General features: G+C 41.6%; 1 protein-coding gene across 5 annotated transcripts in view; it reads right to left on the bottom strand.

The window, feature by feature from the left end:
• The window catches only part of KIAA2012 (KIAA2012 ortholog), a 111,889-nt gene that overhangs the window by 58,045 nt on the left and 37,172 nt on the right, over positions 1 to 16,672 (bottom strand). For all 5 annotated transcript variants that reach the window (XM_019635747.1, XM_019635743.1, XM_019635746.1 and 2 more), the window contains one exon: positions 1,269 to 1,345. In XM_019635747.1, the coding sequence (XP_019491292.1) occupies positions 1,269 to 1,345 (77 nt within the window). The remainder of the gene's footprint in view (positions 1 to 1,268; positions 1,346 to 16,672) is intronic.

Raw genomic sequence — 16,672 nt, 5'->3', positions numbered from 1 at the left:
AACCTCTCTCCTTTCACAAAGGAGGCATGTGAAGTTCTCAGAGTAAGCTGGTTTGCCACAGCTTCACAGAGGAACCCAGGATTAGGGTTTAAGACCCTGGGTCTGGGGTTCTCTTTCTGACTGCAAGGTTAATAATTCAGTCTAGGACTTAATTTGACGTGACCGAGCTACTCTTTTATGGCAGGTGATGTGAGTCCTCCTGAAATAGAGCTATGGAGCTGTGTGAACTTGGAGTGTGTTTAGGGTACATGAGGTATTTGCAAGGCCTTTGGAGTTGGGGAATTATCAAAATATAGCATATTATATTTTCCTTAATCATAGACTCTCTTTAAAAAAAGACAAGCTTCTAGATCCCTTATAAAGAGTGTCTTCAAAGCGGGCATGTAAAAAAAAAAATGCAAACGTTGGTTCTGCAGTTCCTCAGTAGCAGGAAGGGATGGCTCAGCTGTGTTTTATTTACCTCAGTGGAGGCCTGACCCAGGCCTGGGGTTCTAACAGTGAGAGTTCAGGTCCTTCCACAGAATCCAGCTAGGCACACAGATGAAAACAAAACTACTTTTATTATGGTTGTTTTTAATGAGTGTGAGGAAAGAGGAGAAAGTCAGGCTGCGGCAGGAAGTTGGAGATAAGGGGGAAATAGAGGTCAAGTGTCCTCAAGCCCCCAGGTTGTCACACAGTAGGTAGAGACCTGAGAGTGCCCTGGAGCTGTGCTGCTTCTGCCTCAGGAATTCCCCTGCGTTGACTCTCTAGAGAGAATTCGAACAGACCCAGCCTCAAAGCTTCCAATGAAGAAACAAACAAAATATTTGTGAACATATGTTCCTGAATCACTAATAGATATTCCTAACCCATCCAGCTGAAGCATTTCTCTCCTTTCTTCACGGGTATCCTTGCATTTCTTTCTTGATTGGTATTTTTTCCTCCCCATTCAAAATAAGAATTGGAGTGGAAAAAAATGGGCCCATTGCCCCAAACTTTTACTGCCTATAGCCTCAATGGGTGATACCTTTCTGTGTTCCCTGTTCCCTTTCTGACTTTTCAGAAGTCAGGAAAAGGCCTATTCAGCTTATTCATCAACATGAAGAGCCAGACAAAACATTCCAAGTCTATGAGTTAAGGAACCTCTGATTTTGTAGCCCACTTGCCTCATTTTATTGAGGGAAACGAGGCCCAGAGAGGTGAAGAATCTCACCCAGGGTCACACAGCAAGCCAGGGCAAGAATCCAAAAGTTCTGACTTCCCATTAAATGCTCATTCAAAGTCAGTACCTGTGTCTCTGGCTTTTGGGTCAAAGGTGAGGTTTCATTAAGATTCATTTGAAGATCGGTTCCAGATTCAGTGTTTGCTATGATAGAAATTAGAGAGAAAAAGATCAAGGTTGTCAGATATAGGTCTCATGAATTTTTATATATACCATATACATACATACCTAGTTCATTTGTGTAAAGATTATAAACACACATACACCTATGGCACTCATATTTACTCACCAAATAAAACCTGTAACCTTTACAGGCACAGTCTAAACACCATGTTACATGTAGTATTAAGACCTTATATTCAAATTTCTATTTCCTTGTTTTGGTTGCTCTCTAAAAGAACAAAAATATTCTTTGTGCTACTAAAATTCAAATAAAGCTGAAATTAAAAAGGAAATATTGATGGAAAAAAAATCTGCTGATGCTGTTGAATATAAATTTTGTATGATCGTACCTCACTGAAGCAGGAAAATGCTTCTGCAACCTTCCAGATAGATCAGACTTCTCTTTTCCCTCATAATGTGGAGGGGCTACAGGAGAGGTAGAAACATGACACTAAAGTGGGGCCAGTGGGTTGGGGTGGTGGTGGTGATGGTGGTGATGGTGCCAGGATGGAGGGGGTGGTGGTGCCGGGGTAGAGGGGGTGAGGACTAAGGGAAATCATGGTGCTCACCATGAAGCAGGTGCTGCCAAGATACTGTTGGTGTATAATTCACATGACTCTCCTCCATGATTATGCTATCGATCACTGCTCTGTATAGGGGTAGAAACTGAGGCTCAGAAGGTAAAGTCACCTACCCGAGGTTGTACAACTAGTGAGGATTTGAGTAAGGATTTGAGCCCAAGACTACCTGACTCAAATGCCAAGCTACAAAAGGATAGGATTTATTTTGTTTTTCTTTTTTCTCCCCTAAGAAAGTAAATTTAATGTTTATAAAAGAATGTTTATTTGGGGAGCAGATTTAGCCAGGTACATGGCTCCTCTGACAAGGATTTTAGTCTCTTGTGTGGGACCAGTGTCCAACCAAAAGTTCTTTCCATACTTGCTACTCATAAGTAGCTCTTTTAAGAGTCTGTGGCCATGTGTGATTCTGCATCTTTGTCTCTATGACCCGAAGCCTCTATTGATTCCTTGTGGGCTGACTTTTCCTTTTCTGTTGTTTCTCAGTTGTCCTCTTCTGTCTTGTTTGAAAATAGCCTCTGCATAGATTTAAAACATTTTTTAAATTGAAAACAGCTGGGGAAACTGAGGCCCAAAGAGTGGTTTTGTATGATTGGCTCAAGGCCATACCTTGAAATAGCACAAGACCAGACCTCCTGACTTAGCATCTTGTACTTTCCCCGCTACATCACACTGCCTCCTGTAAGCCTCACTTGAGCTTGCCACATCATAGCTGCTTGGCCCCTGAACAGATCCAGCCCAGCAGAATTGTGTTGTGATGAGGTTCACTTCATTGTGGCTTGAAAGCAACCATGGGTCTCTTAGAAATGAAATTTATAAATTCTAATGCATAAGGAAAGTTCTTACAACACCAGGAGAATGAATCAGTCAGCCAGAGTTCAAGAAATGTAAACACATTTTTAGATAGGAGGCTGAAAAATAGCTTAAGACTTCTCCATCTCTTGGGTCAAGACCCTGGTAATTTACTGAGGTCCAAGCTGTCAAGTAGGAGACACAACTCAAACTGCATTCCTGGGAGATAAAGCAATGGGGGTGGTAAAAGTTCCTCTCTGAACAATGTGGGAAGATCTACCCCTGTTATCAAGCTGAAGAAATTGACTAACTCATCGACCCACGCAGGCAACTGGCTGTGAATACACAGGCCTGGTTCATTTTCATCATTCTGGAGCTGGTGTGTACAATCACAACTACAGACTGCACGACTTCCAGGCCCTCCTGAAACTGGGAACTCTGGCTTTCTGTGATGAACATTTCTGCCACTAAATAGATAAACAGAAAACACATTCCTTCCGTGGCTGCCCACCATCAGACCTGAGCAGATTTTCAAACGCCAGCATTAATCTAACCGCAGGCTTTTAGCAAGGAGATAGCATTCCCACCAGATAATCGGGCAGTTTCAGAGATGACCCTTACTAGATGGGGTCTCATCCCAAGCCTCTTCTGCCTTCTTCAAATCATGGGATCCTTCACCAGACACTCAAAACTTGAAAAGCAGGAAAGAATATCGGATTCTAGCCCAGAATAAGGTGACTTAAATTTTTCTTCTGTTTAAATCTATTGACTATGCTTAATTCCCAAGTTGTTGTTATTATTTGTTTTGGATAAAAATGAAACAGTCATATTTCCTTCCACTGCTTCAGAACACTTATTTCTCTTGGTGCAGGGTGCTCTGGTGGGCCCCATCTTGTATCAGAGGAGAGACTGAACTCCAGCAGGTCAAGTCACCTTATCAGGCAAAGTGGGCCACCTGACTCCATAGATGTGTGTCAGAGATCGGGGAAGAACATCAGACCCACAGGCTCCAAAGTGGCCAAACATTCTGCGGTCACAAGGGCAATAGCCTTTGGAGGTGCAGGCAGGAGCCTCTCTATGTTTAGGCCCTTTCTCACACATACAGTTTCTGAGGCATAAGTCCTTTTGATCATTAGTATGCTGTCATGGAACTTCCCCCACAACTTGCAGTGACTCATCATTGAGAAGGGGATATATCCACTGTCAAACAGATCTCAGAAGGCACCTTTGTCTTCTCACAGCTTTGCACATGGACTTGTAGCAGAAACCAATGGGAGGAGACCTAAAAGCCAGCCTTTGTACCTCATGGTTTTATATTTTTGGTCAAAAATGGAAAATGCAATGGCGAAGTCCAGATTATTAAAAGAATAAAATAAAATTCTTCCCAGTATAAACTAAACCATAAAAGGAAGGGTAATTCTGGTCTCTTTATATAGCCCTGCTGACCTTTCCTTAAGAATGATATCTAAAAATACTTTATTTTATATGATTTGACTCAAGATGCCTGTGACCTATGGAGCCTTTGTTGTGTTATAATAATAAGTCTTGAGTCGGCTTGTTTAATGCAGGAGACCAAGACCCAAGATGGCCTTTTCGTATTGTCATTATCAAATTCTTGGGACAAGATTTAAGACCTTGTTAATGCTACATGTTTTCTCTTTAAATCTTCCTGGATGAGGAGGGGGGTGAGATGGGCATATCAAATAGTTGTTCAAGACCTGAGAAAGTCTCCAGGCTAAAGTCATGCCCCAGGGAGCTCTATTAAAGGAGCCAAGTAGACGGATCTAGAAGATGTGAGTCAGTCTGAATTTAAATATGGAAATGCCTAGTAAATGCAAGGGTAATATTTTTATTCCAATTTGGGATAACAGTTCTTTTACTTACTTATATCTTCTTAGACCAAGGCTAGCTCAGTCTCAAGGGTGTGGCGTTAGCTTTGGGAACACTAACTGCTCTCAAAAGCTCATAAATTATTTTTTATGGAGAGGTCCAATGGTTTATGGCAGCTTACCAAGCCCAAAATGGAAGGCAAGCTAGATGATGGAATTTAAATTCGACTGTGTAGCAACAACAAAAGCAAAAAATCAGCTACATGAGAAACCCTCCAATCAGGATACATCATAAGATTAATTAGGATACCTGTGGTGGAAGACTTGCATGGAAGAAAGGAATCCAAAAAAAGAGGCTGAAAGTGGAGCTGCATACAAAGTGGCCAACCAATTCATGTGGTGGTCTTAATTCTGCAGAAAATATTGTTTTTGGTCATTTGCTTTCAAACAAGTTTAGTAGATATCTGGTCTCCTAACCTCTAATCTTACCTACTTCAATCCATTCTCTACATAGCTGTGAGAATCATTTCTCTAAAATAAAAATCTGGTTATATCAATTCCTGCATGAACAGGATCTCACAGCCTTTGGGATAAATTCCTTAGTTGCTGCCTATGGCCCTTCATGGTATAACTCCTGCCTACCCCACCAGCTGCATTTCTTACCACTCCCTCCCCTACATGTGCCCTGGGGTCCAGGCATTACAAGCTGCTTACGTTTCTCCTCTAACCCATTTTCTCTTATCTTCACATGGTCCCTCTCCCTGGAGCATCCTTTCCTCTTCTCCAATTGGCTAGTTTCTACATATATCCTTAGAAACTCAGCTTAAGTGTCCTCTCCTTTCAAAAGCCTTCTTAACCTCCAGATAAGTTAGCCTGTGCTCATTCATAGCTCTAAGCACACTCTACTACTGTGGATGACTTTAAGTCATGGACTTTGTCTCTCAATTGTATTCTTGTGCCTAGCACAGTATTTGGCATTCAATTAGTATTTGTTGAATGAATGAATGAGCAATCTTTATGTGCTCTATAAAACAGACTCACTAATTCTTTCTGTTGGACATGTTCCGATGCTCGTGTCTTCATTAATTTTCAAATGAGGAATTTTAGAGAACTAAGACAACAGGAAATGAAAATCCTTAGACTACAGGGAGATGTGTGAAAGAAGCAAGAGAGAAACTAGGAGGAAAAAACATGCTTAAGAAAAACCTCATGCTTTTTTTATGGTCTTTTTGATGAGAAGATAACACAAATGTCTAACGGGTGAAATATGAAATAGGAAACAGTATTTATGGATTACTAGTTAATGAAAAGTTGTAATTTTTATCACTTTGATAGAACAGAAGTTAATAGTCTAAGCTTTTTTTATAAGTTGAGAAATATAACTTACACACACACACACACACACACACACACACACACATCTTGAAAACCATACCAGCCTTAAAATACATTGTGGTAAGTACTGCTTCACTGCTTGAGCAAGGCCCTGATCCCTCACGCATGCCATACATTAAGTGAAGAGCAGATCTTGGCTACTTTGGGAGGAACACATCTTGAGAATTTCAAGAATCCTTAGATTTGTGAATACCCCTAGTGTGTATCATATACCCAGTAAAACTAAAGTAGAAATGAATAAAGAGGGGGAGTTCTTTAGACTCTTGATGAGTCTATAAATGAGTCTATAAATAAAGGATTAGAGTACTTCATACAATTATTTTTTGGCAGAGAATCATCAAATTGTTAGACCACTTCACGTTCTCTTACTTCCATCACCAGCCCCAGCAGTTGGCCATCTTTTAAGGGCCATTAAAAAAGGAAACACACACACACACACACACACACACACGGGGTCCCCCAAAATGTATACACATTTTAAGAAAGGAAAAAACTGTATTAAATTGTAATACTTAATATATACCAATAACAAAAGATGAATACAAGTCATGTGTATACATTTTTTGGGGGCACCCCTGATGTGTGTGTGTGTGTGTGTGTATGATTATATACATATGGTTATGTATACGTGTATGTACAAATCAATGTTCTTCAATGTTCTCCTTTTTAAAAACTAACTTCACAGGAGCTATTGCAGATGTTACAATGAATACAGACCACAACAATGAGGTGTGGGTGCTTGGCCGTGGAGTAGGTGCACGTGCTAGCTTAGTGATGGTATTCTGTCTCCCAGCCTTATGACGTCTCTTATTTGACTTCATGCCTCTGTAAAATGACAAATTGTATATGTCCCTGACTTCTAATGTCATTTGCAAATGATTGAAACAAATACCCAAAGTCCACCATCTGTATGATTTTTAAGAATCCTATCATTTCTATCTAAAAATGTTCATTAAAACCAAATGACCAAAAAGAAAACAAAAAGTTGTGAAAGTTCTATAGGTGGTTCCAATGAATAGGTGTTTTAAATTGCTCTTTGAACTCAATTCCAGGGGGTATCAAGTATTTTCAGAGTAGTGTTGTATCCATGTTCTTAAAAACAAATGGAGGGTGTTAAACACAGAGATGTAAGAGTAGTTCAAGGTCGTTGAGCAAATCAAGGAAACACATGCTTCCTATATTCTAAGATCTGAAAGAGGTCCTCTATGCGGCTAAGGCAGCAGTTCTCAACCTGTGGGTCGCGACCCCTTTGGGGGTTGAACGACCCTTTCACAGGGGTCACCTAAGACCATCGAAAAACAAAAAGATATTTACATTACGATTCATAACAGTGGCAAAATTACAGTTATAGAGTAGCAACGAAAATAATTTGATGGTTGGGGGTCACCACAACATGAGGAACTGTATTAAGGGGTCATGGCATTAGGAAGGTTGAGAACTGCTGTTCTAAGCGTTGTCCAATTGGAATGCATGTTCCTGCAAAGACTATGTCCTGCATGGTGGTGAGACTCCCATCAATGTTAAAAAAGCTTGTTTAACCTATATTGTTGCTGAAATCGTTCATTCATCAAAAACATGTGAGGGCTGGCCCAGTGGCGCGATGGTTAAGAACTCGCTTGGGATGCCAGAGGGCCCCGGTTCGGATCCCACATATGAGGGCCAGTGACACTGCCCTCTACAGCTAAGATGCTGAACAACGGCTCAACCTGGAGCTGGGCTGCCCTGAGTCGCCAGCATTGCGTGGGCTGCAGTCCCTGTGGCAGTGGGTTGCCATGGGCTACCGTGAGCGGCCAGCAGCCAGCGTGAGCGGCCAGCAGCCGCAGTGAGCGGCCGTCCAGAAGCCGGCGACTGATCTGCCTCACCCGGGAAGAGCGCAATGATGGTGCCAACTTGGGCCAGTGAAGCAACGTCCTCCACAACTAGACTGAAGAACAAAACGAACAAAACGACAGCAACTTGTCTGTCCCCCTTCCCCCAATTCCCCAGCACTGTTCCCATCCCCCCAATTCACCAATAAAAATCTTTAAAAAAAAAAAAAACATGTGAAACACCTACAGCCGTGTGTGCCAGCAGCATTCTACCAGGTACTCGTGGTACTAGTGGGTCCCTGCCCTTACAAAGCAGGGAAAAGTCTAGAGAAAAGTCTAGTAAGATAATTCAGTGAGAGGGATGCTATGACGGGTAAGCACTGGGTGCAGTGTGAGCACGTGGAAGAGGCCTGTCACCAAGTCGGTGGAGAGGATTGGGTGGGTGGGGGGGCACAGAAAAACTGCCTGGAGGGAGGTCAACTTGAGAACTAAATTGGGAACTGAAGGATTAGGAGTTAACCAGATAAAAGGGTAAATGTTGGGGGATAACAGAAAGTGGAATGGTGGTTGCCAGGGGCTGGGGTAGGGGGGAGAATGCAGAGTTGTTATTTCATTGGTATAGGGTTTCAGTTTTGCAAGACAAAAAGTCCTGGAGACTGGTTGCACAACGATATGAATTTACTTAACACTACTGAACTGTATCCTTGAAAATGATTAAGATGGTAAATTTCATGTTATGTGTATTTTACCACAATTAAAAAAAATGTGTGTGTGTGTGGGGGTAGGATGAGATGAGGAATTGTGCTCCAGGCAGAGGGAACAGTATTTTCAAAAGCTTGGAAATAAGAAAGAGATTTGCATTAGCCTGAGGTATTTTAGTTATGAGGACTAAGAAGAGAAGGAATAATAATTTTCTTTCCCTTCCCTGGATTTAGAGCTTGTTATGGGGCAATCTTGAAATAGTCTATGTTTGTCTTTGGCACTCTACCATTTCCCTTTCTATACTTTTCTCCTTCTTCTGCCTCCTTTCCCATATAGCTAATATTCTCTGTTCATCTAAGCCCTCTGAGTACCCCACCAGACAGGCATGTTTCAACCCTTAAAATGCTACTGACTCCCAAATTACCCATCTCTATTTTTACCCCTATCAGAATTTGTAGTACCTCAGAACAGCTGTTCTCATCTAGGTTGCAGAGGACAGGAATCTGATTAAATAAATTTTTACTAAAGTGTGAATGACTAGTAGTTTCTGAGTGTCAGTATTTTAAAAAGATTCTTCTGAATCCAAAGTGACTCTATTATTACTGAGATTTAAATAGTAGAATAGTAGAAGTGAAATTATAACAATTTTGGCCATATTAAGAAGAATATTTTTGGTCGGAAGAGCTATCCCTGTAAATAGCTGTCTTGCTTGAAAATCTATCTCAAGAGTTTGGTTCTCCCAAACTATTTCTTTGGTTTTTTTTTTTAGCTTCTCCCCTTTTCCCCATATCTCTAAAAGTTGTGAGTAATTTTCAGTGTTACTGACAAAAGGGTATCTGGTGCTGGTTAAAGGGAATTGGAAGGAGAAAAAAACAACAGAAGCTATTTGTTTGTATGAATCATTTTTAAGTCAGGAACTTCCTAAACTCTCACATATTGTCAGATAGAAACCTGCCTAACCATGAGTAGTGATAAAAATGCAGGTTCCTATGGTTCAAAACCCAGCTTCAACACTTAGCTGTGTGACCCTGGGCAAGTCACTTAACCCTACTGAGCCACATTGTCCTATTGGGTTGTCAGAAAAGTCATGATGCATTTTTGCAACAAAAAACATAGAAAAAATATGTCATGACTTTTCCGACAACCCAATAGATGAAAAATGAAGATAATAGAATTCATCTTATATTGTTGCTGTAAGGATGAAGTAAGATAATGAATGTAAAACACTCAGTACAATGTTTGGCACAGCAAATATAGATAACAATCTATCATCATCATCATCATCATCATCATCATCTTTTATTGGAAGGCTCCTATTTAAGAACTGCTTTGGCCCAGTTCCAACCAATGAGTGCGAATGAGCAGAACTGATGCTGAAATTCTTCCCACCATAGTCAACATGTCCACCCGAGGAGAATGGCAGGAGGGGTAATACAGAATGCCAGGCTTCCAAGGAGTTCTCTGCTTACAGAGTTTGAGATTGGTAAGCATAAGATTGTGCCTTTTTTCCATTCTAGTTTTGCAGTCTCTGGCAAAAACAATTCCCTCCACCCAGCTCTGGCTCTAGCCCTCGATCCGCGGCCTTGCTTCCTGTTACTTTAGCAGGTCCCTCACACAGGATTCATTGCTGCCTGCCCCAGAATAAGCAGCAAGGAAGACCACACACATTTCCCTATTAATCAAATGCTATTTTTAGGAGAGAGAGAAAGTCCCTACATAATCACCCATTCCCCCTGGCCTGAAGCAGAAGCAGCAATGGCTATGGGTGGAGGATGAGCTACAAAGTCAACCTATACTCCTAGTTTTTGCTTATTTCTCCATGGGGGAAACAAAATATAAAAAGGAAGCTTGAAAGAGGGAGAACTGGCCTCAGTTTTCCATTGAAAATACAACCCTGAGAGTCTTTTCTTCTCAGATAGCTTGTGGCTGGAAAGACTGAGCCATGCACAACTCCAGGGGTTAATGTCCACTTCATTATAATGTGAATTGTGCAATGTGTGACCTATGGAACCCACAGGACATCCCTGCAAATTCTCCTTTCTGGGGCCAGCTAAGCACAAGCACTTGGTTCAACTCAATTTCTCTTCTCTCCTAATATTTGCACTGAGACCACAGCACACAGGGCTGCCCCTGTGTGGACACTACATTCCTCAGGCTCTCCAAGAAGTGAACCCTGTTTCCTACTTATTGGCATATTTGGGGAGAAATTGTGTGTTTCTGGAAGTCTAGGTATGAAATAATACATACGTGAGTCAAATGACATAGAGGAATCGAGGTGACTTTTTGAGGAAAAGATAAACTTTTAGGAGACGTCGAATGCTAGACCCCTGCTTTTCATGGCTGAAATTTGAATGGACAGATTCTTAGGCTGAAAAACAATAAGGGTTTTACCTGAGAATATGAAAAAAAAAATCTTGAAAAAGAAGCCATTTTCCTTCCCCTAAGATAGGGAAAACACGAATGAGATGCCTTGATGCTTTAGCCTCATAATGAATTGGATGGTTTTGAAATTTTGTGGATGGCTATCATGGAGGGAAGTTTGACTTAGGATTTAACAAGTATCAAAGAAAAATACTATTCTTATTTAAGATGTTTAAGGGTGGAGCCCTGCAGGGACCATGATGCTCAACTTCTGAGAGGGGAACTTTTGACAGATCAAGAGCATGAAACAGTTAATGTTTGACACATGCCGTGAGGAGATGCCCAGATTTGAACAGCAGATGTGCCGTGGGGCACAGTGCATGCAGCAATGACGGGATGACAGGCACGCGTGAGGAGCCCGACCTCCAGATGTAGTGCAAATACAAAGGTTGGACCAGGGGAGACACGAGGGATTCTAGCCCATCTGATTCCAGCCAAAAAGGCAGACAGGCTTTTCCACAGCCCCGATGAAGTTTTTTGTGATAGCTTAGTCACTGTGGGTGAGAATTATTCTCCTAGCTCTCCTTGTCAGTCAAAATGAACACTAGTTAACACAATGCTGTTTTAACGGCTGAAGAGAACTAGGATGACAGACCAGAGAAAGGCAGTTAAGGGAGATGTAATAGATAGTAAAGAGGTCAGAGTGGATCTGCAGAGAGGTGGGATATCAAGGAGATAGCAGAAGGGAGGAAAAAGTCAGAGGGAATCACAGAAAATTCAAACTGGAAAAGATTTCTAGATCCTCTAACTACACACTCACACACATTTCCAAATACATGTATGTATGTATTTATTTATGCTTCATTGTCTCATTACTGATAATAACTATATTGGAGAGGTTGCCAAAAGTGAATGTTTGGGTTTATTGATTTGCCAAAGTGTGGTGGGGCTTGGAGAAGCCTGCTGTTTGGCGCTTTTCCACTTCGGTGGGCACACATGTGTCCCCATGCGTGCACACAACTTAGGCTGAGCGGGGCAACTTGGGATTCTGAGAACCAACACTGGAGAGAGGAAAAAGCCATAATTAGTGTTAATTGTTGACCTCTACAGTTCAGGCATAGATGCTCTGGAGAATGGGAAATGAGAACAAACATTAATTATTGAGTAAGGGACCTTGGAGACAGACACTCTGGATTAAAAGGAGAGAGATAAATTGCATAATGAATGTTAATTTTCCCTCAAAGAATTGAGTGCTCAGTGTTGGGAAGGGAAAAAGAGGCTAAAACAATCATGAAAGAGAAACCTTAATGTGTGTCAGGGTGAGAGGGTGCAGGGGGGTTATACAAACACTTTCCATCACTGCTTACCACCTTTTGCCCTTTGCCTCACTCACAGCTCCCAAGAAATTTGCTATCAAGGTTTTCCTTAGAACTCTTATTATTTACCACAGTTTTCTGCTAGGAAGCTCAACCACTTCACAGACAGCACATAAGCCAGAAAACAGCCACATTGCATTATTGACAAACTTAGTGGTGCATGACACTGGAATTAATTTTTTTGATGTGTACTGGTGGGACTTTTGACTTAAAACGAGGGAGGTTGGAGTGCAGTGCCATGCAGGAGAGGATTGTGCCCTGTGGGGGTGACTCAGGCTCCAGGGCCTTAATTGTTGTATTATCTTAATTAAAATACATGACACACATGCATACACCCTCTCCCCAAAGTAATCCTCTTAACTGAATGTAAAAACAGGAAAAGGTAATTTGAGTAGAAAATTAGAGGTGAAAATTGCAGCCAACTTTGTAAAGAAGCTCCACAAACTTGTCACTGGCTGCTCTGATTTGGAGTGCTGGTTGACATGCCCACCACATCTGGCCCTGGGATCTTCCCTTTGCAGCATCTCCTGTGTCCGTCCACTGCCTCATCAGCTGTTGTCTAGATGATCCTGCAGTAGCCTGAGCGCTCAGCCTTTTCTCTTGCCTGTTCTTTCATGCTGGCACACACGATGGGTTGTATGATATCCCTCCTCAAATATCTGTGATGCCTTGTTGCCTAAAAAGCATCATTTCAGCTTAATCCTGGTACAGGAGGCCTTCTCTGGTCTGGCCCTGGCCTGCCTTTCAGCCCTATCTCTCCCCACCCTCTCATGAAGCCCCTCCCGGCCCGTTTCCTCAGGCTCCTCGTCATCCTATCCCACATGTACTCTGCTTTCCTACCTCTATGCCTTTGTTCATGCTGCTCCCTCAGCTGGTTATGTCTTTCCTTCTCTGTTTATCCACTTCTACTGTTTGTCAAAGGTCAGTGCAAATAGGGATTCTCTGCAAAAACCCTTCCTCATCCCCTAGGTTCGAATGAATTGCTCTTTTCTTGAACACCCAGACTTGTATTGTTTAGGCCTCTATCATAGCACTCATTTCAAACCACTTTGTGGTACAGTTAGTTGCTCACGAATTTGTTCTCACACGGACTGTGAGGTCCTTGAGGGCAGTGGTCACGGGGCCCAGTGTTGATCCTTGGGGCGTGGGTTAAGGAGAGCACAGATTGGCCTGGGACTGCATCCTAGCTCTGCTGCTTACCAGGTGTCATCAATGTGTGCAACGGAGTTAACCTCCTTGTGTTTCAATTTCCTCACCTATGCTATGTGAAAAGATTCACTTAATAGGATTAGTGGGGTGATGGAAAGAGATAACATATTTGGCACTCTCAATTTTAACAACTTTCCTCATCCCTTGCACATGGTAGGTGTTCAGTACCTTTTATCAAAGGAGTCAAACACATATATCTTCCCTCTTCTAGGTCCACAATATTTTATATCAGGATTTTACTTAATACTTTACAAGATATACTGCAAGTATGCTCTGGTTCGATTCTCACAAAGCACTGTGAACTAGCCTGGCAGATATTATTATAGCTGCATTATATTAGGAAAGTGGTAAGCTGTTGTAACAAAGAGACTCCAAAAGATCAAGATTGATTTCTCTTTCACCTAGGAGTCCAGAGGGAGTTGGGCAGACCAGGGAGCCTCTGCTCCCTGAAGCTATCCGAGCAGCGTGGTTCTTTATATCTTGTAGCTCCATCACCCCATAGAGTAGTGCCGTCTTCCACGTGATTGAAACTATTTCACTACCACAACCAGGACCAAGGGGAAAGATTAATACTAGATGCCTACATTCCCTCTGATTCAGAACTGATGTTTGGAAAATGAAAATAAACACAGCCATGAATTATTGAATGTCTGAGATCCTGCTCCAGGATTTAGACAACAGAACTGCCCTCCTGAGAGAGGCTCCTTGGGTAAGGCATTTTTATTTTGTAACAGAGCATAACAGCTGCAAGAGCCTCAGAAATAATCAGTTTAGCATTTTCCAAAGTGTGCCCCCCAAACTCTTTAGATTCACATGATGCTTTGCTAAAAATAATCAAGTATTTAGTGGTCAAATAAATTTGGAAAACTGCATATCCTCATCTTGAAGATCCATAATTCATATTAGTGTCTTAGAGGCTCTGTGAAGTCCTGCAGTAAGAAATCTGCCTAACTTTAGTCTGCTGGTTTTCTAAACTTACTTGGACTCAGAACCTCTGTTTTTAAATGTAATTCTTTTTTCTTTTTTTAGTTGGGGAACAGTGTGTTTTTCCAGGACCCATCAGCTCCAAGTCAAGTAGTTGTTTCAATCTAGTTGTGGAGGGTACAACTCAGTGGCCCATGTGGGGATCGAACCAGCAACCTTGGTGTTATGAGTCTGTGCTCTAACCAACTGAGCTAACTGGCTGCCCTTTAAATGTAATTCTTGTTAACTGTATGAAGAATTGGAGTTCTATGGGACATATACTGGGAAGGCGGATCCAATCCCAACTCCTCTTTTTCCACACGAGGAAGCTGAGTTCCAGAGCAGTGAAATTATTTGTCCATGATCACAGAAATCGTGTTGGTAGAGCCAAGACTTGGAACATTTAGTCCAGAATTCTTTTTCCTTATGCTGCCTCACCGAAAGGACTTCTCCTTTAAATCTCCAGGCATCTTCACTAAGGCAATAGCTGCTAAGAGAAAGGCTGCTCAAGGAAAATCATACTTTGTCAAATATCTCATCAACTTGGAAAGATCCTTTTACCCATGGGTCCCCACAACCAACCTTATCACAAATGACAAATGGGGAGAACAAAGAGAAAGTCAACCACTTAGCATATGTTTACCTTCAAATAATCAGTGTTTTGAGACCAGCTGGGATAGTCTTGGACCCTTTATCTCTCTGTTTACCAAATTGCAGACCATCAAGAAATGACACCAAGTATATTATCTATTACAGAAAACAAATTACCCCCAAATCTAGTGACTTAAAACAATTAACCTTTATTATATCTCTCAGTTTCTGGGGGAATCTGGGAGTGGATAGGTGTGTGATTCTGGTATGGAGTCTCTCATGAGGCAGCAGTCACTAAGTCAGCTAGGGATGCAGTCACCTGAAGGTGTCACTGGGACTGGAGAATTTCCTGTTAAGGTAGCTCGTTCACAAGCCTGGAGAGTTTATTCTGGCTGTTGGTAGGGGACTTCAGTTCCTTGCCATGTGGACCTCCGTATCAGACTGCTCAAGGGGCCTCGTGACAACATAGTGGTTGGCTTCCCCCAGAGTGAGTAATCCAAGAGAGAAAACAAAGAGGAAGTGCCTTTTATGATCCAGTCTCAGAAGTCACACACTGTCACATCTGCTATGTTCTGTGTTTACTAGAAGTGAGCCACTATGTCCAGTCCACACTCAAGAGGAGGAGAATTAGGCTCTCCCTTTTGAAGGAACACGTGTCAGAGAATTTGTAGACATATTTTAAAACCACCACACCACCAAGAGTTTGCAAGAGAGAAAGATGCTAATTACATGACCAAAACAAGACACATTTAGGGGGTGAAAATCCATTTAGCACAAGAACTCTGAAAGAGATCAATAACTTAAATTTGCACGAGACCCAAAAAGTCCAAAATCATTGGAAGAGACATTCTTGAACTTCTTACAGTAAAAAACTTCTGAATAAAAGAACTTCTGAAAGAAAACTTCTATTGCTGCCACTGCAATTAGAATAGATAAAGGATTTGAGTTAAGGATAAGCAATTTAGAGAGCATAGTGAATGTTTTGACTTGTATCCTTCCAAGTTAACTTTTCCTTTCTTAAGCCTTTGAATTTTTAAGTGTTGCAATATCCTAACATGACCAAGAGTGTCAAATTCCAGCTCTAGTCTTCACATCTTTTTTCTCTTTTTCTGAGGGTTTATATTCATTTCTCTATGCTGTCTGAAAGCAAGATATCATGATCTAATTGCCTAAGAATTTATTTCCAAATAGATGTTGACAAAGTCTGAAAGTCTCAGAAAGATCAGACAGATCGCATTCCCTCCTTTACTCAAGATTTTTTTTTTAAATTAAAAAACAAAAAACAAAAAACCCCCACTATGACCCCAAAAGAACTTTCCTTTGTGGCACCTGGGGTATTCAGTCAATCAACAAGCATTTCTTGAACATATGATAAAAATAAAAGGTTCTCTAGGACTCATATAATATATTTGGGAGCTAAACAGAAAACAGATGCAGATAAAGACAATAATCACAAAAGTGGGAGTGAGAGAGAGGGATGAGCTGCGGCTACATCCAGGCAGTTCTATGAGATGAGGTGGATTTATTAAGGAAAATGTCCCAGAAAAGATAAGCCTTCCCCTGGAACTTAAAGTTATTGTAAATATTTAGGGGAACTTGGGCAAAGGCTGAGAGATAAGAGAAGGAAGACTGGGGCTGGCTGAGTGGCTCAGTTGGTTAAGAGCTCGCCCAAGAGTTTGAGCTCTGAGCAACAGTGGTTCGAGTC

The sequence above is a fragment of the Hipposideros armiger genome, unplaced genomic scaffold (genome assembly GCF_001890085.2).
Source record: "Hipposideros armiger isolate ML-2016 unplaced genomic scaffold, ASM189008v1 scaffold_23, whole genome shotgun sequence".
Lineage (NCBI taxonomy): Eukaryota > Metazoa > Chordata > Mammalia > Chiroptera > Hipposideridae > Hipposideros > Hipposideros armiger.
This window is presented reverse-complemented; position numbering and strand designations above follow the sequence as displayed.